This window comes from Ranitomeya imitator, chromosome 8 (genome assembly GCF_032444005.1).
Source record: "Ranitomeya imitator isolate aRanImi1 chromosome 8, aRanImi1.pri, whole genome shotgun sequence".
Taxonomy (NCBI): Eukaryota; Metazoa; Chordata; class Amphibia; order Anura; family Dendrobatidae; genus Ranitomeya; species Ranitomeya imitator.
The window spans coordinates 172,536,039-172,557,650 of NC_091289.1; the positions used below are offsets into that span (position 1 = coordinate 172,536,039).

At 43.7% G+C, this 21,612-nt stretch overlaps 1 protein-coding gene across 1 annotated transcript; it reads right to left on the reverse strand.

The window, feature by feature from the left end:
- Window positions 1-221: 221 nt before the first annotated feature.
- GPX7 (glutathione peroxidase 7) lies at window positions 222-19,254 on the reverse strand. Its single transcript, XM_069737900.1, has 3 exons — window positions 19,015-19,254; window positions 3,434-3,695; window positions 222-850 (listed from the first exon to the last, which is right to left on the reverse strand). Exons 1-3 carry the CDS (start codon window positions 19,144-19,146, stop codon window positions 687-689), a joined length of 558 nt encoding a protein of 185 aa, XP_069594001.1. The 5' UTR covers window positions 19,147-19,254; the 3' UTR covers window positions 222-686.
- Between the last annotated feature and the right edge of the window lie 2,358 nt (window positions 19,255-21,612).

The following is a 21,612-nucleotide window of genomic DNA, read 5'->3' on the forward strand; positions in this document are numbered from 1 at the left end:
GTGACCGGAGGGAAAGCTGCAAGATTTCAAGAATAAAAGAAAAAAGTAACATAGACCGCAAATTTAAAGAAAACACTGCCTTTGCAATGGGATGTTTTCTGACAATAGATTCCCTTTAAAGAAGGCACAAACAAGTTTTAAGTAAAAAAAACGAAAACATCAAATGACACGTAACCAACATAAAATAATATCTGAGCAGTCCACCAAAACAAAGCAAGGGAGACATCTTAATGTATTTTATTGGAAAAAGGTTCTTATGGGCATTTCTTTTGCAGTGATCACAGAAAATTTTCTAAAAATTCTAGTAGAAAAAAAGGAGAGGGTAGAAAATTAATTCTTGTAGAAATATCCAGCAAAGTGTCATTTACACCCATGAAAATGACAAGGGAGCTGACACACATGGCTTATACTTGTCTTCTTTGATAGATTCCTTATTGCAGGATCTTGGGAAATAATGAGCCCGTGTTTCTGAACGTTTTATTATGAGGGATGGTGACATCTGATAGGAATTACTCATGTGTATGTGTAGGTTTCTATGTCATCAGTGCCAGCCTTATTCATTTATTCAAACAGTGAAAATGTCCTTTACGCAAATGTTCGGATAAGTCGATATTACCTTATTATGTTCAATAAAAACCCTGCCCCATTCCCTGAGCTGCCAAGTTCTGGTCATTGATATTGCTTCATCATAACTCCTCTTTTTTCTTCAAGATCAGTTTCCTCACCAGCTCCGTAACATGAGGCTTCACCTCTTCTACCGAGACAGTGGGACCCCACGCATTCACAACTTTTCCATCAGGTCCTACAAGAAATTTCCAGAAGTTCCAATCCGGCTCTTGACCAAAGGATTCTAACAAGTAGGAAAAACATAAAAATAAAAAAAAAGTATATCAAGCAAAAAAAAAAAAAAACAAAACTAGATACAAGACATTGTTATTTTTGAATTTTGTCAATGGGCCGGAGAAACATTTACAGCTATGGTACATCCAAATAAATATAAAGAAAAAAAAAATCTTATTCCGGGGAAATCAACATTTTTCTTAATATGTAATTGAGCTGTTAAGATCTACGGGCCGGCCATAGATCTCCCTGAGAATCTGCCTCCAGAGCTCATTTTAAATTATAGGGGCGTTACAGGTAATGACTGACAGTCTGCTCCCCTGATATACATGTTTCACACTGGTAATGCCACCTTTCATTTATAATAAGCTCTGGAGGCAGATTCTCAGGGAGATCTTTGTCCGTCCCATAGATCTTAACAGCTAATTTACATATTAAGAAAAACGTGGATTTCTCTGGATCAGATTGCAGATCTCAAGGTATCTTTGTTTTCAGCTTCCTATGACCTACGTGCCCATATAGACAACTTAGGGGGGGGGGTTGATCCCCTTTAAATCAAGAATGGCTGACGTCAAAACTGACATATTGGACTTTGTTGGGATGGAGTTCCAGCTATTTACCCGCTGCTCATCTTACAAGAAAAAAGTCATCAGAAAAAAAGACCTGTTTAACCCCTTAAGGATTGGGCAAATTTTATTTTTTTGTGATTTTGTTATTGTTGCTTTTTCTCCTCCAAGAGTCATAGCTTCTTTTATTTTTTATTTTTTTGTCAAACTATGTCAGGGCTTGTATTTTAAGAGCAGTGAGACTAAGGATTCTGTACTGTAAGAGCAGTGAGACAATGGATTCTCTACTGTAAGAGCAGTGAGACTATGGATTCTCTACAGTAAGAGCAGTGAGACTGATTCTTTACTGTAAGAGCAGTAAGACTATGGATTCTCTACTGTAAGAACAGTGAGACTATAGATTCTCTATTGTAAGAGCAGTGAGACAATGGATTCTCTACTGTAAGAGCAGTGAGACAAAGGATTCTCTACTGTAAGAGCAGTGAGACTATGGATTCTCTACTGTAAGAGCAGTGAGACTATGGATTCTCTACTCTAAGAACAGTGAGACTATGGATTATCTACTGTAAGAGCAGTGAGACAATGGGTTCTCTACTGTAAGAGCAGTGAGACAAAGAATTCTCTACTGTAAGAGCAATGAGACAAATGATTCTCTACTGTAAGAGCAGTGAGACTATGGATTCTCTACTGTAAGAGCAGTACGACTATGGATTATCTACTGTAAGAACAGTGAGACTATGGATTCTCTACTGTAAGAGCAGTGAAACAATGGATTCTCTACTGTAAGAGCAGTGAAAGAATACCGAAAAAAGATGGACACAAGAGCTAAAAGATAACACTTTATTGAAAAAACTAGGGAATAAAAATACAACAATGAGAATAAGAGTAAAAAGACACAATGAAAAAAGCTGTAAGAGCAGTGAGACTATGGAACGCTCTGCTGCATGATGTTGTAATAGTTGATTCACAACTAAAATTCAAGAGGGATGTGGATGTATTTCTTGATAAATATAATATGACAGATTAAAGGCACTAGATTCTGTGATGGGGAGTTGACGCTGGGAACTAGTCCGATTGCCATATGGAGTCGGGAGGGAATTTTTCCTTTAATATGGACTTATTGGATTCGGCCCCATGGGCTTTTTGCCTTTCTCTGGATCAACATGTTAGGCTATAGGTTAAACTCAATGGACCTAGGAGACATTTGAGAATAAAAATTGGTTTTGTGTCTCCAATTATTACCATTATGGAGTACATACAACATTTTGATCACTTTGTTTTTCATTTTTCAAGGGGACTGAAAAACACCTATTCTGGCTTTTCAATGCTTTCCTGTTTCAGTGTTCATCGCATAGAAGAAATATTTGTATATTTTTCTTTGTTTGGACAAATATACACTCAGCATTACCAAATATGTATTTTTTTTACATGTCGCTATTTATGTTTGGAGAAAAACTTTTTGAGAAAATATATTTTTTTAATAATTTTTCATTTGTAATTAGTTTCCTTAGGGCAGTTGAACCGGCGATCGTCTGATTACTTATGCAATACTCTGCAGTATTATAGGACTGCAGAATGATGTGAAATAGACACACTGAGATCCGGTTGGGCTTCATAGGACTTTTTTTTTTCACAAGGCATGAAGGTCTTCATAATGCTCTGGGCTGCCAGATGCAACCGATCAGCGCCCCGTCACTGTGTCGTTCCGGGTGCCCTTGGCCATCAAATGTGATGACCGCCATCCTGAAGACTATTAAATGCCACCGTCATGTATCACAGAAGCATTCACCTTGATGTGATCGGACCTTACTCCAAGTGCATCAGTTACTGTCAGGTGCCGGCAGTGTAACACAGCCGGCACCTGCAGTGTATTTCACAGTAAAACATGGATAATTGTAATGCCCGACTCGTCACGACAATGGGGATCTATGGGAGTGATGGACATATCCTAGTACATTTCTGATTCGGGGTGTAACCCTGACACCATCAGTAGATACAGCCTTACAGTCATGCCACCCTTTCCTCACCTGTCAGATATTTATAGGCAGCGTTGGCTCCGACACCAGTCACCGCAATCTTGCTGAACATGGGGAAGGTAACGCTGTAATTCTTTTTGACAAAAGAGTCAATTTCACGCTCACTGTTCGGCTCCTGATGCCCAAACTGGTTACAGGGGAAGCCCAAAACGTTGAAGTGGTAAGGTCCCAGGTCCCGCTGGAGCTTCTGTAATGCCTTGTAGTGGCCATCGGTGAAGCCACACTGACTGGCCACATTCACAACCAACGCCACCTAGAAAGACAGGGCAAGGAAATGGTGCAGCGATCAGTTATAATATCATCACAGCATATAAATCTGTATGGCAGGAAGGTAGAGGGCTCATTAGCTAATAAACTGCATGTAGCAGGATACAGCTTGATTGGAAACCATAGGGGCAGAAAGTTCGCTGCAGCATGGCAGCCCATACAGAATAAATGTTCTGCAACTCTCCATCATACTTTTTGCTTTAATTCCTTAACATTTCCAAGACATCTGCTTACTTGTATTCAGTCTAGACCAGAAGTGGGCGATTCATTTTATTTCATGAAGTCACATAAGAGACCACGGCTTTTGTGGAGGGCTGAACAAATGGGCTGAAATTAATTCTGCTCAATATTAATATTAATTGTGCCAGGTAATATTGAGCAGATTTAAGTATGCTGACACCCCCTATATACAGTATGATCCCACACACAGCCCCACTATATACAGTGTGAGCCCCCACACAGCCCCCTATATGCAGTATTAGCCCCCATATAGCTCCTCTATTTACAGTATTATCCCCCACATAACCCCCAATATACAGTACAAGCCCCACATAGTCCTCCTACATACAGTATAACCCCCACACATAACCCTCACATAGCCTCTTTATACAGTATGAACCCCCCACAAACCCTCCATATATACAGTATGAGATACCACATGGCCCTCTATATACAGTATGAGCCCCCACATAGCCTCCTTATACAGTACTAGATTGTGGCCCGATTCTAACGCATCGGGTATTCTAGAATATGCATGTCCCCGTAGCATATGGACAATGATGATTCCAGAATTTGCGGCAAACTGTGCCCGTCGCTGATTGGTCGAGGCAACCTTTATGACATCATCGTCGCCATGGCAACCATTATGACATATACGTCGATACTGTGCCCGTCGCTGAATCAGAAACGTGGGATTTCTATGTCTTTTATGACATCATCGTCGCTGTGCCCGTTGCTGATTGGTCGAGGCCTGGCGGCCTCGACCAATCAGACGCGGGATATCTACGTCCTTTATGACATCTTCGTCGCTATGCCCGTCGCTGATTGGTCGAGGCCTGGCGGCCTCGACCAATCAGAGAGGCGGGATTTCCAGGACAGACAGACAGACAGACAGACAGACAGAAAGACAGACAGACGGAAAAACCCTTAGGCAATTATATAGATGAGCCCCCACTTAAATACCACTTACAGTATGAGCGCTCACATAGCCTCCCTATATAAGTAGGCCAATTAAATACAGTATAATCCCCCACAAAGCCTCCTATATACAATATGAGCCCCCACATAGCCCACTTATATACAGTATGAGCCCCCACATAGCCGCCATATAAACAGTGAGCCCTCACATAGCCCTTCTATATACAGTATGAGCCCCCACATAACCTCCATATATACAGTATGAGCCGCCAAATTTACCGTATGAGCTCCCACATAGCCCACTTATATACAGTATGAGCCCCCACATATCCACCATACAGTATGAGGCCCCACATAGCCCTCCTATACAGTATGAGCCCTCACATATCCACCATACAGTATGAGCCCTCACATAGTCCAATATATACAGTATGAGCCCCCACATAGCCCACTTATATACAGTATGAGTCCTCATATATCCACCATACAGTATGAGCCCCCACATAGCCCTCCTATACAGTATGAGCCCCCACATATCCACCATACAGTATGAGCCCCAACATAGCCCTCCTATACAGTATGAGCTCTCACATATCCACCATACAGTATGAGCCCCCACATAGCCCTCCTATACAGTATGAGCCCTCACATAGCCCAATATATACAGTATGAGCCCCCACATAGCCCTCCTATACAGTATGAGCCCTCACATATCCACCACACAGTATGAGCCCTCACATAGCCCTCCTATACAGTATGAGCCCTCACATAGCCCTCCTATATAGTATGAGCCCTCACATATCCACCACACAGTATGAGCCCCCACATAGCCTCCTATATACAGACACACATTCACACATCTAAAAAAATTCTACTTGCTCTATCTACTAAGTCAGAGGTCCCCAACTCCAGTCCTCAAGGCCCACCAACAGGTCATGTTTTCAGGATTTCCTTAGTCTTGCCCAGGTAATAATTGCATCACCTGTGCAATGCAAAGGAAATCCTGAAAACATGACCTGTTGGTGGGCCTTGAGGACTGGAGTTGGGGACCTCTGTACTAAGTTACCGGTACTCGGGCTGAAACATTGCAGCAAACTATTACATCATGATAGATACATCTGGAGGTAGCTCACAGAAGATTGCTAAAACTTGAAGCCATTGATACAAATTCTCAGCTGTGACAAGTACTAGTCTTGAACAGGACTTTTATGTCTCTGGATATAAACAAGCTTGTTCCCTTATGCTGGCAGCAAACAGAGATGTTGAAAATAGGAGATAAATGAAGTGCAAAGTATATACTGTATCAACCTTTAATAAAAAAAATGGTGTGATCCAAAAGTACTTTATGCCGAATACTAAACATTTAAATCCCGTCTGTCACCGAATTCCTCTACTTCAAGAGGGAAGTGCAGAAAAGCACAAGAATAATTAATCTTAAAATACAAGTGGCAATTTTTATTAAATATGCACATATTAAGAAATCAAACAATAGCATAAAAACCAATGCCTCCAATGTGAGGAACCTGGCTAGTGGCCAAGGACACCATTACACACACATTTTACTGATCTTTATACATAGTAAATTATTGTGAAGGACATGACTATATCTCGTCCAAATATATAAAGCAAGGAGGAAAAAGCAGCTTGCCTAGAAAGGCCCATATAGAATGCCTAAGGGGATGTGCTGAAAAAAATAAAGTGAATAGAGCTAGAGCTGCCCACGTGTTATATGTTGTATGTCAATTGTTATGATAGGCAATTCAGTACTACAATGGACATAGCGGTCAGAGCACATACAGTGATCTGACAATAACCCAAAATCATAGAACGAGCTCTGAGACGTGGGAACTCTGCAGACCGCAATCGCTAATCCTCTCCAAACAACACTAGAGGCAGCCGTGGATTGCGCCTAACTCTGCCTATGCAACTCGGCACAGCCTGAGAAACTAACTAGCCTGAAGATAGAAAATAAGCCTACCTTGCCTCAGAGAAATACCCCAAAGGAAAAGGCAGCCCCCCACATATAATGACTGTGAGTTAAGATGAAAAGACAAACGTAGAGATTAAATAGATTCAGCAAAGTGAGGCCCGACTTTCTAAACAGATCGAGGATAGAAAAGGTAACTTTGCGGTCTACACAAAACCCTAAAGAAAACCACGCAAAGGGGGCAAAAAGACCCTCCGTACCGAACTAACGGCACGGAGGTACACCCTTTGCGTCCCAGAGCTTCCAGCAACAAATTAGACAAGCTGGACAGAAAAAATAGCAAACAAATAGCAAAGAAGAACTTAGCTATGCAGAGCAGCAGGCCACAGGAATGATCCAGGGAAAAGCAAGTGCAACACTGGAACATTGACAGGAAGCCAGGATCAAAGCATTAGGTGGAGTTAAGTAGAGAAGCACCTAACGACCTCACCAGATCACCTGAGGGAGGAAACTCAGAAGCCGCAGTACCACTTCCCTCCACCAACAGAAGCTCACAGAGAGAATCAGCCGAAGTACCACTTGTGACCACAGGAGGGAGCTCTGCCACAGAATTCACAACAGTCAATATATCAAGTGCAGGGCACCTTGCTCCAATTTCCACCAGTCTACTATGATAACAGTTTTAACAGTGATTCCTCATTAAGAGCTATACATGATGATCACATGCCACTTCCTGCATAATTAGACATAGGCTAAAAGTCTATACATCACGACTTACAATGTGAGTGACGTCCGAGCCATGTTCCTCCACCCCGACGCGCGTTTCTCCTACACTTCTTCACGTCTTCTTGAAGTAGAGAGGAATTCAGTGACAGATGGGATTTAACTGTATCGACCTTGCAGAACTTTTCATTATATGGTCATATAAACTTTGCGGTGGCGCTCAGGTTAGTGCATGGCCCCCTCTCTCACTCAAACAACGGGGCAGAACCATTTGGCTTATGCTTGACTGTGCACGGTGATGTGTAGACTCTATGGGTCCTTATACCACTGTGAGTGTGCTTGTTCATAAGCTTCTCCATCTAATGCCTGGGATGGAGATAATGCTGATCTTGACCATTCGCTCCCTTAGATGCCACAGCCAACAACAATTGCAGCATCTAGGGGGTTAGACAAAGTGAAGGGGCTCCCTTTGTCAATCCATCGTTACCCCATTATTTGCAGTCCTGTTGGCATAACTTTTTAAACAAAATGTCCTTAAAATCATAACTATATACAATGAGTCATTAAAGGGGTCTTCTAATATTAATACTAGATCAGTGGGGGCCGTAACGTAACTTGAAGCTTGTGGGCCCAAATGCCAGATCTCTAACAAGGCCTCGAACTATCACAGGTCTTTAACAGCATTGTTCACATATGTGTTGTGAATTCTGTGGCAGAGCTCCCTCCTGTGGTCACAAGTGGTACTTCGGCTGATTCTCTCTGTGAGCTTCTGTTGGTGGAGGGAAGTGGTACTGCGGCTTCTGAGTTTCCTCCCTCAGGTGATCTGGTGAGGTCGTTAGGTGCTTCTCTACTTAACTCCACCTAATGCTTTGATCCTGGCTTCCTGTCAATGTTCCAGTGTTGGACTTGCTTTTCCCTGGATCATTCCTGTGGCCTGCTGCTCTGCATAGCTAAGTTCTTCTTTGCTATTTGTTTGCTATTTTTTCTGTCCAGCTTGTCTAATTTGTTGCTGGAAGCTCTGGGACGCAAAGGGTGTACCTCCGTGCCGTTAGTTCGGTATGGAGGGTCTTTTTGCCCCCTTTGCGTGGTTTTCTTTAGGGTTTTGTGTAGACCGCAAAGTTACCTTTTATATCCTCGATCTGTTAAGAAAGTCGGGCCTCACTTTGCTGAATCTATTTCATCTCTACGTTTGTCTTTTCATCTTACTCACAGTCATTATATGTGGGGGGCTGCCTTTTCCTTTGGGGTATTTCTCTGAGGCAAGGTAGGCTTATTTTCTATCTTCAGGCTAGTTAGTTTCTCAGGCTGTGCCGAGTTGCATAGGCAGAGTTAGGCGCAATCCACGGCTGCCTCTAGTGTTGTTTGGAGAGGATTAGGGATTGCGGTCTGCAGAGTTCCCACGTCTCAGAGCTCGTTCTATGATTTTGGGTTATTGTCAGATCACTGTATGTGCTCTGACCGCTATGTCCATTGTAGTACTGAATAGCCTTTCAAAACAGTACAGGAAGCCCAAAGTACTAATGATTCTCAATAGAGGGAAAAAAGAAGTTCTGAGACCATTTTTTTTTCTTTGCACTGTGTTTTGCCTTTTTTTTCCCCTAGACATTTGGGTGGTTCAGTACACAGGTGTAGCGATGGACATTAGAAGTCTGTCTTCATTTGTGGATCAGCTCTCGGCAAGAGTACAAAAGATTCAAGACACTATTGATCAGAAAGCTATGTTGGAACCAAGAATTCCTATTCCTGATTTGTTTTTTTGGAGATAGAACTAAGTTTCTGAGTTTAAAAAATAATTGTAAATTATTTCTGGCCTTGAAACCTCGCTCCTCTGGTGATCCAGTTCAACAGGTTTTGATTGTTATTTCTTTTTTGCGCGGCGACCCTCAGGACTGGGCATTTTCTCTTGCGCCAGGAGATCCTGCATTGAGTAATATCGATGCGTTTTTCCTGGCGCTCGGATTGCTGTACGATGAACCTAATTCAGTGGATCAGGCAGAGAAAAATTTGCTGGCTCTTTGTCAGGGTCAGGATGAGATAGAGGTATATTGTCAGAAATTTAGAAAGTGGTCCGTGCTCACTCAATGGAATGAATCTGCGCTGGCAGCTATGTTCAGAAAGGGTCTCTCTGAAGCCCTTAAGGATGTCATGGTGGGATTTCCTATGCCTGCTGGTTTGAATGAGTCTATGTCTTTGGCCATTCAGATCGGTCGACGCTTGCGTGAGCGTAAATCTGTGCACCATTTGGCGGTATTACCTGAGCTTAAACCTGAGCCTATGCAGTGCGATAGGACTTTGACCAGAGTTAAACGGCAAGAACACAGACGTCTGAATGGGCTGTGTTTCTACTGTGGTGATTCCACTCATGCTATCTCTGATTGTCCTAAGCGCACTAAGCGGTTCGCTAGGTCTGCCACCATTGGTACGGTACAGTCAAAATTTCTTCTGTCCGTTACCTTGATCTGCTCTTTGTCATCGTATTCTGTCATGGCATTTGTGGATTCAGGCGCTGCCCTGAATTTGATGGACTTGGAGTATGCTAAGCGTTGTGGGTTTCTCTTAGAGCCCTTGCAGTGTCCTATTCCATTGAGAGGAATTGATGCCACGCCTTTGGCCAAGAATAAGCCTCAATACTGGACCCAGCTGACCATGTGCATGGCTCCTGCACATCAGGAGGTTATCCGCTTTCTGGTGTTGCATAATCTGCATGATGTGGTCGTGTTGGGGTTGCCACGGCTACAAGCCCATAATCCAGTATTAGATTGGAAATCCATGTCGGTGTCCAGCTGGGGTTGTCAGGGGGTACATGGTGATGTTCCATTTCTGTCTATCTCATTATCCACCCCTTCTGAGGTTCCAGAGTTCTTGTCTGATTACCGGGATGTATTTGATGAGCCCAAGTCTGATGCCCTACCTCCGCATAGGGATTGTGATTGTGCTATCAATTTGATTCCTGGTAGTAAATTCCCAAAAGGTCGACTGTTTAATTTATCTGTGCCTGAGCACGCCGCTATGCGCAGTTATGTGAAGGAATCCCTGGAGAAGGGGCATATTCGCCCGTCATCGTCACCATTAGGAGCAGGGTTCTTTTTTGTAGCTAAGAAGGATGGTTCGCTGAGACCTTGTATAGATTACCGCCTTCTAAATAAGATCACGGTTAAATTTCAGTACCCCTTGCCATTGTTATCTGATTTGTTTGCTCGGATTAAGGGGGCTAGTTGGTTCACCAAGATAGATCTTCGTGGTGCGTATAATCTGGTGCGAATCAGGCGAGGAGATGAATGGAAAACTGCATTTAATACGCCCGAGGGTCATTTTGAGTATCTAGTGATGCCATTCGGACTTGCCAATGCTCCATCAGTGTTTCAGTCCTTTATGCATGACATCTTCCGAGAGTACCTGGATAAATTCCTGATTGTGTACTTGGATGACATTTTGATCTTCTCGGATGATTGGGAGTCTCATGTGAAGCAGGTCAGAACAGTTTTTCAGGTCCTGCGTGCTAATTCTTTGTTTGTGAAGGGATCAAAGTGTCTCTTTGGTGTGCAGAAGGTTTCATTTTTGGGGTTCATCTTTTCCCCTTCTACTATCGAGATGGATCCAGTTAAGGTCCAAGCCATCCAGGATTGGATTCAGCCGACATCTCTGAAAAGTCTGCAAAAGTTCCTGGGCTTTGCTAATTTTTATCGTCGCTTCATCTGTAATTTTTCTAGCATTGCCAAACCATTGACCGATTTGACCAAGAAGGGTGCTGATTTGGTTAATTGGTCTTCTGCTGCTGTGGAAGCTTTTCTGGAGTTGAAGCGTCGTTTTTGTTCTGCCCCTGTGTTGTGTCAGCCAGATGTTTCTCTTCCGTTCCAGGTCGAGGTTGATGCTTCTGAGATTGGAGCAGGGGCGGTTTTGTCACAGAGAGGTTCTGATTGCTCAGTGATGAAACCATGTGCTTTCTTTTCCAGGAAGTTTTCGCCCGCTGAGCGTAATTATGATGTGGGCAATCGAGAGTTGCTGGCCATGAAGTGGGCATTCGAGGAGTGGCGTCATTGGCTTGAAGGAGCTAAGCATCGCGTGGTGGTATTGACTGATCATAAGAACTTGACTTATCTCGAGTCTGCCAAGCGCTTGAATCCTAGACAGGCCCGTTGGTCGTTATTTTTTGCCCGCTTTGACTTTGTGATTTCGTACCTTCCGGGCTCTAAAAATGTGAAGGCGGATGCTCTGTCTAGGAGTTTTGTGCCCGACTCTCCGGGTTTATCTGAGCCAGCGGGTATCCTCAAGGAAGGAGTCATTGTGTCTGCCATCTCCCCTGATTTGCGGCGGGTGCTGCAAAAATTTCAGGCTAATAAACCTGATCGTTGTCCAGCAGAGAAACTGTTCGTCCCTGATAGGTGGACTAATAAACTTATCTCTGAACTTCATTGTTCGGTGTTGGCTGGTCATCCTGGAATCTTTGGTACCAGAGAGTTAGTGGCTAGATCCTTCTGGTGGCCATCTCTGTCACGGGATGTACGTACTTTTGTGCAGTCCTGTGGGATTTGTGCTAGGGCTAAGCCCTGCTGTTCTCGTGCCAGTGGGTTGCTTTTGCCCTTGCCGGTCCCAAAGAGGCCTTGGACACATATTTCGATGGATTTCATTTCTGACCTTCCCGTTTCTCAAAAGATGTCAGTCATTTGGGTGGTCTGTGATCGCTTTTCGAAAATGGTCCATCTGGTGCCCTTGGCTAAATTGCCTTCCTCCTCTGATTTGGTACCTTTGTTCTTTCAGCATGTGGTTCGGTTGCATGGCATTCCTGAGAATATTGTTTCTGACAGAGGTTCCCAGTTTGTTTCAAGGTTTTGGCGAGCCTTTTGTGGTAGGATGGGCATTGACCTATCCTTTTCCTCGGCTTTCCATCCTCAGACTAATGGCCAGACCGAACGAACCAATCAGACCTTGGAAACATATCTGAGATGTTTTGTTTCTGCAGACCAGGATGATTGGGTGTCCTTTTTGCCGTTGGCTGAGTTCGCCCTTAATAATCGGGCCAGCTCGGCTACCTTGGTTTCTCCATTTTTTTGCAATTCTGGGTTCCATCCTCGTTTCTCTTCAGGACAGGTTGAGTCTTCGGACTGTCCTGGTGTGGATTCTGTGGTGGATAGGTTGCAGCAGATCTGGACTCAGGTAGTGGACAATTTGATCTTGTCCCAGGAGAAAGCTCAACTTTTCGCTAATCGCAGACGCCGTGTGGGTCCCCGACTTCGTGTTGGGGATCTGGTTTGGTTATCTTCTCGTCATATTCCTATGAAGGTTTCCTCTCCTAAATTTAAACCTCGTTTTATTGGTCCGTATAGGATTTCTGAGGTTCTCAATCCTGTGTCTTTTCGTTTGACCCTCCCAGACTCCTTTTCCATACATAATGTATTCCATAGGTCGTTGTTGCGGAGATACGTGGCACCTATGGTTCCATCTGTTGAGCCTCCTGCCCCGGTTTTGGTGGAGGGGGAATTGGAGTATATTGTGGAGAAGATTTTGGATTCTCGTGTTTCTAGACGGAAACTCCAGTATCTGGTTAAATGGAAGGGTTATGCTCAGGAAGATAATTCCTGGGTTTTTGCCTCTGATGTTCATGCTTCCGATCTTGTTCGTGCCTTTCATGCGGCTCATCCTGGTCGGCCTGGGGGCTCTGGTGAGGGTTCGGTGACCCCTCCTCAAGGGGGGGGGTACTGTTGTGAATTCTGTGGCTGAATTCACTCCTGTGGTCACAAGTGGTACTGCAGCTTCTGAGCTTCCTCCCTCAGGTGTTCTGGTGAGCTCGTTAACTGCTTCATTACTTAACTCCGCCTGATGCTGCTATCCTTGCTCCTTGTCAATGTTTCAGTGTTGGATCTGAGCTTCTCCTGATTGTTCCTGTGACCTGCTGCTCTGTATAGCTAAGTGCTTTTTGCTTTTTTGTTGTTTTTTTTTTTCTGTCCAGCTTGTCTTTTGTTTTGCTGGAAGCTCTGAGACGCAAAGGGTGTACCGCCGTGCCGTTAGTTCGGCACGGTGGGTTTTTTTTGCCCCCTTTGCGTGGTTTTGCTTTAGGGTTTTTTGTAGACTGCAAAGTTCGCTTTACTGTCCTCGCTCTGTCCTAGAATATCGGGCCCCACTTTGCTGAATCTATTTCATCCCTACGTTTTGTCTTTTCATCTTACTCACAGTCATTATATGTGGGGGGCTGCCTTTTCCTTTGGGGAATTTCTCTGGGGCAAGTCAGGCCTATTTTTCTATCTTCAGGCTAGCTAGTTTCTTAGGCTGTGCCGAGTTGCCTAGGTAGTTGTTAGGCGCAATCCACAGCCGCTTTTAGTTGTGTTTAGGATAGGATCAGGTGTGCAGTCTACAGAGTTTCCACGTCTCAGAGCTCGTTCTTGTATTTTTGGGTATTTGTCAGATCACTGTGTGCGCTCTGATCGCTAAGCACACTGTGTTTCTGGATTGCCTTCATAACACCTGTCATTAGCAAACATAACACACAGCTACCACCATAATTGAGCTCACCAGGGATTCAGCTTCTGGGATCACTACCAGTCCTTAGGCTGGCATCCCACATACTGCTGCACAAAGCCACCGCCATGATTGAGATCACCAGGGATCCAGCTTATGAGATCACTACCAGTCCTTAGGCTGGCATCACACATACTGCTGCACATAGCAACCGCCATGATTGAGCTCACGAGGGATTCAGCTTCTGGGATCACTACCAGTCCTTAGGCTGGCATTCCACATACTGCTGCACAAAGCCACCGCCATGATTGAGATCACCAGGGATCCAGCTTATGAGATCACTACCAGTCCTTAGGCTGGCATCCCACATACTGCTGCACACAGCCACCACCATAATTGAGCTCACCAGGGATCCAGCTTCTGGGATCACTACCAGTCCTTAGGCTGGCATCCCACATACTGCTGCACATAGCCACCGCCATAATTGAGTTCACCAAGGATCCAGCTTCTGGGATCACTACCAGTCCTTAGGCTGGCATCCCACATAATATCGACTGCAATCTCAGGACTGCCAAGGGGCGTCCTGACCTGAATTTACAGCCTCATAAATACGTACAAGGCTGAAAAATTCAGTTTAGGAGACTTGCAGTCAATCCATGCAATCCGTTCTGTACAAGGACTGTGATTTATGGCGCTTTCACATGTTTTTTTTCAGCATCTTTCATGAATATAACTCCATAGTTTATGGGCCGGTTCACATGGCCATGCTCTTTTATGGACCATGTGTTTGAAAAAGAAAGATGGAGTAATGTCGGATTTTAAACGCAATCACAGATTTTACTCGCTGATCCAAGTCTATGGGTTTGTGAAAATAATATAAGCAGCACATGGACGCCATTTGTGGGTTTTCCATTTTTAATGTTCAATGGGCAGGAAAAAAAATCGACTCATATGAGAAAAGCAGATGCCGCAAAAATGGATGTAAATTCAGTCCAGCAGACTGTTGAAATCATTTTCTCTTCTTTTCATGTACCAGTCCCTATAGAGGTCTTCTGGGACCAAAATCCACTCATTATTAGGATTGGGGGGTCTCATCAGTTTTTTTTAATACTCCTATTAAGAATAAGGCTATGTGCACACGTTGCGGAATGGGGTGCAGAATTTTCTGCACAAAATCCGCATCTCCTGGCAGAAACCGCAGGTGCAGATTTGCTGCGGATTTTGTGCGGTTTGTATGCGGAATTGATGCAGATTTTCTGCGGGTTTTACCACTGCGGATTTCTATAATGGAAGGGTGCAGAAACGCTGCAGATCCACACAAAAGAAGTGACATGCACTTCTTTTAAATCCGCAGCGTTTCCGCGCTTATTTTTCCGCACCATGTGCACAGCTTTTTTTTTCTCATTGATTTCCATTGTACTGTAAATCACAGTGCGGATCTGCAGCGTTTCTATGCGGAAAAATCCACTGCAGATCCGCACTAAATCCGCATTGTGTGCTCATAGCCTAAGGGTACGTGCCCACGATCCGTAATAGCAGCGGTTTGGGCGCAGCTCACCTGCGCTGTGTCCCAAAAAAACGCTGCGTTCTACGATAGGATATAAGACTTATAGAAATCCCATGCCCGCCCTGCTTCTATTTGACGAAAATGCGCTGCGTCCACAGCCCTGCTATTTCCTGATCGTGGGCACGTACCCTGATGAGGGAGTCTGATAAAAAAATAACCCAGATCAGACGAGGGCATCGTGTAAAAATGTTCACGTGCACTACACCACCATCGTGCATTGGTCCACGGGCTGGCTGCACACTATGCGCTTTGCACATTGATCGATCATACGTTTGTCTGAACACAAACACTTATATGTAAATATTTACAACTAAATGACATTTTGTATGATACAGGATCATGTATACAGTCCTCAAGTTACAATGTTGCAGTGCCGGCTGCTAGCCCTACATGCCACCTCTGCAGCCCCCTTGTAAGGAGCTAATAAGGGGAGGGAGGCTTCATTCCATAGCGATTAACCCCTGTATGTCCAAACAAGAGCAGACACGCTTCCTCTGTGTCCGCCATGCCATGTCTGACTGTTTTCTAAAATATTTAGAATTGAGAGTCTTCAGTGGTTGATACCTTTTAATGGCTAACTGAAAAGATGGTAACAAATTGCAAGCTTTCGAGACTACTCAGGTCTGTTCATCAGGCACAGAATAAAAAGAAATTCTGGAGAAGAAACCTTTGTAGCCATGTAGATGGAATATATGGGTGTTAGTTGACATGATTGTGTGATCGCTTACATGTAAAGAGCCGCACATGACTATAGGGCGGAATACACACAGCTGGTTACTAGGAAACAGCGAGATGTCACATTATAGGCAGTAAAATACTCCCAGAATGATTACTATAGGAACACAGAACAGTAGGTCACATCCAGATTCTAGCTTATTACAGGAACCCTCTATGTCGCTATTAGCAGATTTACTCATGGAGATATGAGGCACATTACTATTTGTCAGAAACTTCTACGGACTCGCTGATTTAGACGTCTGCTTTTTATTTTTACATTAAAAAAATCGTTTCGATCAGGTTGACATACACGAAAAAAAGAATTATTCTTTGCTTCTCCTTACCATAAAACAGTAAAAACAGACAACATACTGATGCCCCCTACCCATTCTGTCTCACTGACCTATTGATTTGAAGGTGTAAATTTGATTCACAAATCGGATCAAAAAATGGACAAATCTCACTATTTGTTCTCTTTATTTATTTTTCAATTTTTGGTGACACTCTGCCTGCCAAAAATAAAACAAGCATGTGAACAGTCCCATAGACTGTACTGGGGATGTTTTCTATCTGTGATAAAAGGCAAGGCGAACACATACAGGGAAATGGAACGACTGAATGAGGCCTAAGGAGTAGACGGTCTGTGCAGAGTTCAGCTGGCCGTACACATTAAACTTATGTTGGCCGAAGTCGCCGGTACCAACGGGTTTGGCTGATGGTCTAATGTGCACGGGAGCGCCGGCCAAATGATGGTTGGGATAGATGTCGATCATGCATGTTTAATTTCAGACTGCCGACCGAATTGTTCTCCCTAAGATAAGTCGTAGTGTTACGAAAAAGTTCTATGTTGCACTCAGATGCGGTAGGAAAGATATATGCACTGATCTGGAAGTTACATAATATTCTATGCCACGATTAGAGGTTCTGTGCAGGTAATATGTCAGTTCTGTAGGGTACACGTAAGGTTACATAAGGTACTAGGACATCACAGAAATGTTCTATGACGCTATTACAGGTTCTATAAAGGTAACATGTCAGTTCTGTAGGGTACACGTAAGGTTACATAAGGTTCTAGGACGTTACAGAAATGTTCTATGCCACTATTACAGGTTCTATACAGGTAACATGTCAGTTCTGTAGGGTACATGTAAGGTTACATAAGGTTCTAGCATGTTACAGAAATGTTCTACGACACTATTACAGGTTCTATAAAGGTAACATGTCAGTTCTGTAGGGTACACGTAAGGTTACATAAGGTTCTAGGACGTTACAGAAATGTTCTATGTTGTGATTACAGGTTCTATACAGGTAACATGTCAGTTCTGTAGGGTACACGTAAGGTTACATAAGGTTCTAGCATGTTACAGAAATGTTCTATGACGCTATTACAGGTTCTATAAAAGGTAACATGTCAGTTCTGTAGGGTACACGTAAGGTTATATAAGGTTCTAGCATGTTACAGAAATGTTCTATGACATTATTACAGGTTCTATAAAGGTAGCATGTCAGTTCTGTAGGGTACATGTAAGGTTACATAAGGTTCTAGCATGTTACAGAATTGTTCTATGACGCTATTACAGGTTCTATAAAGGTAACATGTCAGTTCTGTAGGGTACATGTAAGGTTACATAAGGTTCTAGCATGTTACAGAAATGTTCTATGACGCTATTACAGGTTCTATAAAGGTAACATGTCAGTTCTGTAGGGTACATGTAAGGTTACATAAGGTTCTAGCATGTTACAGAAATGTTCTACGACGCTATTACAGGTTCTATAAAGGTAACATGTCAGTTCTGTAGGGTACACGTAAGGTTACATAAGGTTCTAGGACGTTACAGAAATGTTCTATGTTGTGATTACAGGTTCTATACAGGTAACATGTCAGTTCTGTAGGGTACACGTAAGGTTACATAAGGTTCTAGCATGTTACAGAAATGTTCTATGACGCTATTACAGGTTCTATAAAGGTAACATGTCAGTTCTGTAGGGTACATGTAAGGTTACATAAGGTTCTAGCATGTTACAGAAATGTTCTATGACGCTATTACAGGTTCTATAAAGGTACTGTAACATGTCAGTTCTGTAGGGTACATGTAAGGTTACATAAGGTTCTAGCATGTTACAGAAATGTTCTATGACGCTATTACAGGTTCTATAAAGGTAACATGTCAGTTCTGTAGGGTACATGTAAGGTTACATAAGGTTCTAGCACATTACAGAAATGTTATATACCGTAATTAGAGGTTCTATGCAGGTAATATGTCAGTTCTGTAGGGTACACGTAAGGTTACATAAGGTTCTAGCATGTTACAGAAATGTTCTATGACGCTATTACAGGTTCTATAAAGGTAAAATGTCAGTTCTGTAGGGTACACGTAAGGTTACATAAGGTTCTAGCATGTTACAGAAATGTTCTATGACGCTATTACAGTATCTATAAAGGTAACATGTCAGTTCTGTAGGGTACATGTAAAGTTACATAAGGTTCTAGCATGTTACAGAAAAGTTCTATGACGCTATTACAGGTTCTATAAAGGTAACATGTCAGTTCTGTAGGGTACATGTAAGGTTACATAAGGTTCTAGCATGTTACAGAAATGTTCTATACCGTAATTAGCGGTTCTATACAGGTGATATGTCAGTTCTGTAGGGTGCACATAACGTTACATCCAGGTTTTCGCTCGGTTTAGGAAAGTTTTCTGCATGTAGATACAGATCTAGTGGAAGTTGTAATTCCAGGAAAGTTCTGTGCTGCAGATGTGTCAGTTGGGTGTCACTCACCGAGCCCCTGTATTTTTCCAGAGACACCAGTTTGCCCCTGATGTTGATCACTTTGAAGGTGTAGAAGTCCCTGTTCTTCTGCAGGGAGGGAGCCAGGAAGAGCAGCAGGAGCAGCAGCACATAGGAGGGCATGGTGCAGTCACTGCCAGCTACACAGGAACTCTGCGATTAACTCTCTGTGAGCTGGGCAGCAACACTACTTCACACATGGAAGACCCCCGGATGCAGACATCACCCCTCCTCCAAATATCAGGAATAGGAGGAGTGTGCCAGCACTTAGGCTGCAGAAACCCCCCAGTCCTAAGCGCAGGCTGGTGTGATGGCGCCCCCTGTCCTGCAGTACTGCTCTTCAATAAATATAGGGACGTGCAGTTTACTTTAGGCAATTTAGGCAGAAATCACGCTTCAGAGTTGATTTTATTTTGTACATAGTCAGCAACAATTCTTGGCAGTGGCGTAACTTGAATCTTGTGCGCCCCACCGTAAAAGCTCCAAAGTTACGTGGCCCCTGATTATTGCAAGTCTTTTCAGGCTATGTGCACACGTTGCGGATTAGGCTTAGGAATTTCTGGTGCGGATTCTGTCTCTCCTGGCAGAAAACGCACATGTGGATTTGTCGCGCTTTTTTGTGCGGTTCCGCAGCGTTTTTTGTGTGTTTTTGCTGCGGTTTTCTTGCGGATTTGCTGCGTTTTTTACCCCTGCGGTTTTCTATAATGGAATGGGTACAAAAACGCTGCAGCTTCACAAAAAAGAAGTGACATGCTACTTCTTTTAAACCGCAGCGGATTTTCTGCAAAGTGTGCACAGCATTTTTTTTTCTCATTGATTTACATTGTACTGTAAATCAATTGCGGATATGCAGCGTTTCTGCACCTCAAAAAACGCTGCGGATCCGCAGAGAATCCGCAACGCGTGCACATACCCTAATAGTAATGATCTTTTCATAAAGGTCAAAGTGACCTCTTGGGCCCCCTAGGCTCCAGGGCCCGAATGCGATGGAAACTCCTGCACCTATTTGTGCCCTGTTCCTAGTCAGTCACTGGTATTCAGAACCATTGAAGTTAATAGGACTGAGCTGCAATACCAGATCCACACCACAGAGTGGTGCTGTTTCTTTATGACATCTCCTACCACTCCCTTAGGCTATGTGCACACGCTGCGGATTTTGCTGCGGATCCGCAGCAGTTTCCCATGCATTTACAGTACCATGTAAAGCAATGGGAAATGAAATCCGCAGTGCACATGCTGCGGAAAAAAACGCGCGGAAACGCAGCGGTTTATTTTCCCCAGCATGTCAATTCTTTCTGCGGATTCCGCTGCGGGTTTGCCCCTGCTCCAATAGAAATCTACAGGTGAAAACCTGCAGAGGAAACCGCAAAAGAAACCGCGGTAAATCCGCAGTAAAAACCGCAGCGGTTTTTCACTGCAGATTTTGCAAATCCGCTGCAGAAAATTCCGCAATGGAATCCGAAGCGTGTGCACTTAGCCTTATTTTTCCACCTCACATAGGGGGGAACTTTCAAAAATTGTGGGGGGAGGGGGGGGGGGGGGTGTTAGAAAATTGGTCTTGTTTCGAGTACTTTATTCACGTCTGCTATTTTATAGAGTGGTTTGAGCCTGCTTTAAAGCATTCTTGCCATTTTCTGTGCCATTGTGGGTGTACTGTGAACAATAATTTTTCAAACAGATTTAAGTCTTGCAGCTTTTTGAGCCCTTAAAGGGGTTGTCCAGGACTTAAAGGTGCTGTCCCATTTCAGAAAATTTTGGTCCCAGGGCTATACAAAAACAAACCTTGCTTTACTCACCATAACTGGGTCCAGCACTGAGCCTCCGATGTTTCTCCCGCTGTCCGGTATTGGATGTGACACATTGACAGCGCAGCAGCCAATCAATGAGCTCAGCAGCTCTGTCGGTGTAGATGGAATGCCCCGCTCTGAGCTGATAAACCCACTGATTGGCTGACCACATTCCAACTAGACATGTGCGGCCTGAATTCAACAGCTGACATGTGCCTGCAATAGTTAAATGCCAGTCAAATGCTGACAGCGGTATTTAACGCGCTTCTGGCCATCGGGCCTTATATACGTGCACCGGCGCCGCTGACCCATGTCACGTGATCGGGGATCAGCAGTGCATAAGCATAACAACCAGAGGTCTCCAGGAGACCTCTATGGTTGTTGATGCCAGATTGCTGTGAGCGCCACCCTGTGGTCGGCGCTCATAGCAATGCTGTAATTCAGCTACATAGGAGCAATCTAAGCCTCGCCTCTATGTAGCAGAGCCGATCGGGCTATGCCAGCTTCTAGCCTTCCATGGAGGCTATTGAAGCATGCCAAAAGTAAAAAAAAAGTGTTTAAAAATATGAAAAATATAAAAAACGTAAAAACTCAAATCACCCCCTTTCGCCCCATTCAAAATAAAACAATAAAAATAAAATTAAACCTACACACATTTGGTATCGCCGCGTTCAGAATCGCCCGATCTATAAAAAAAAAAAAGGATTAACCTGATCACTAAATGGCGTAGCGAGAAAAAAATCAAAACGGCAGAAATATGTTTTTTTGGTCGCCGTGACATTGCATTAAAATACAATAAGGG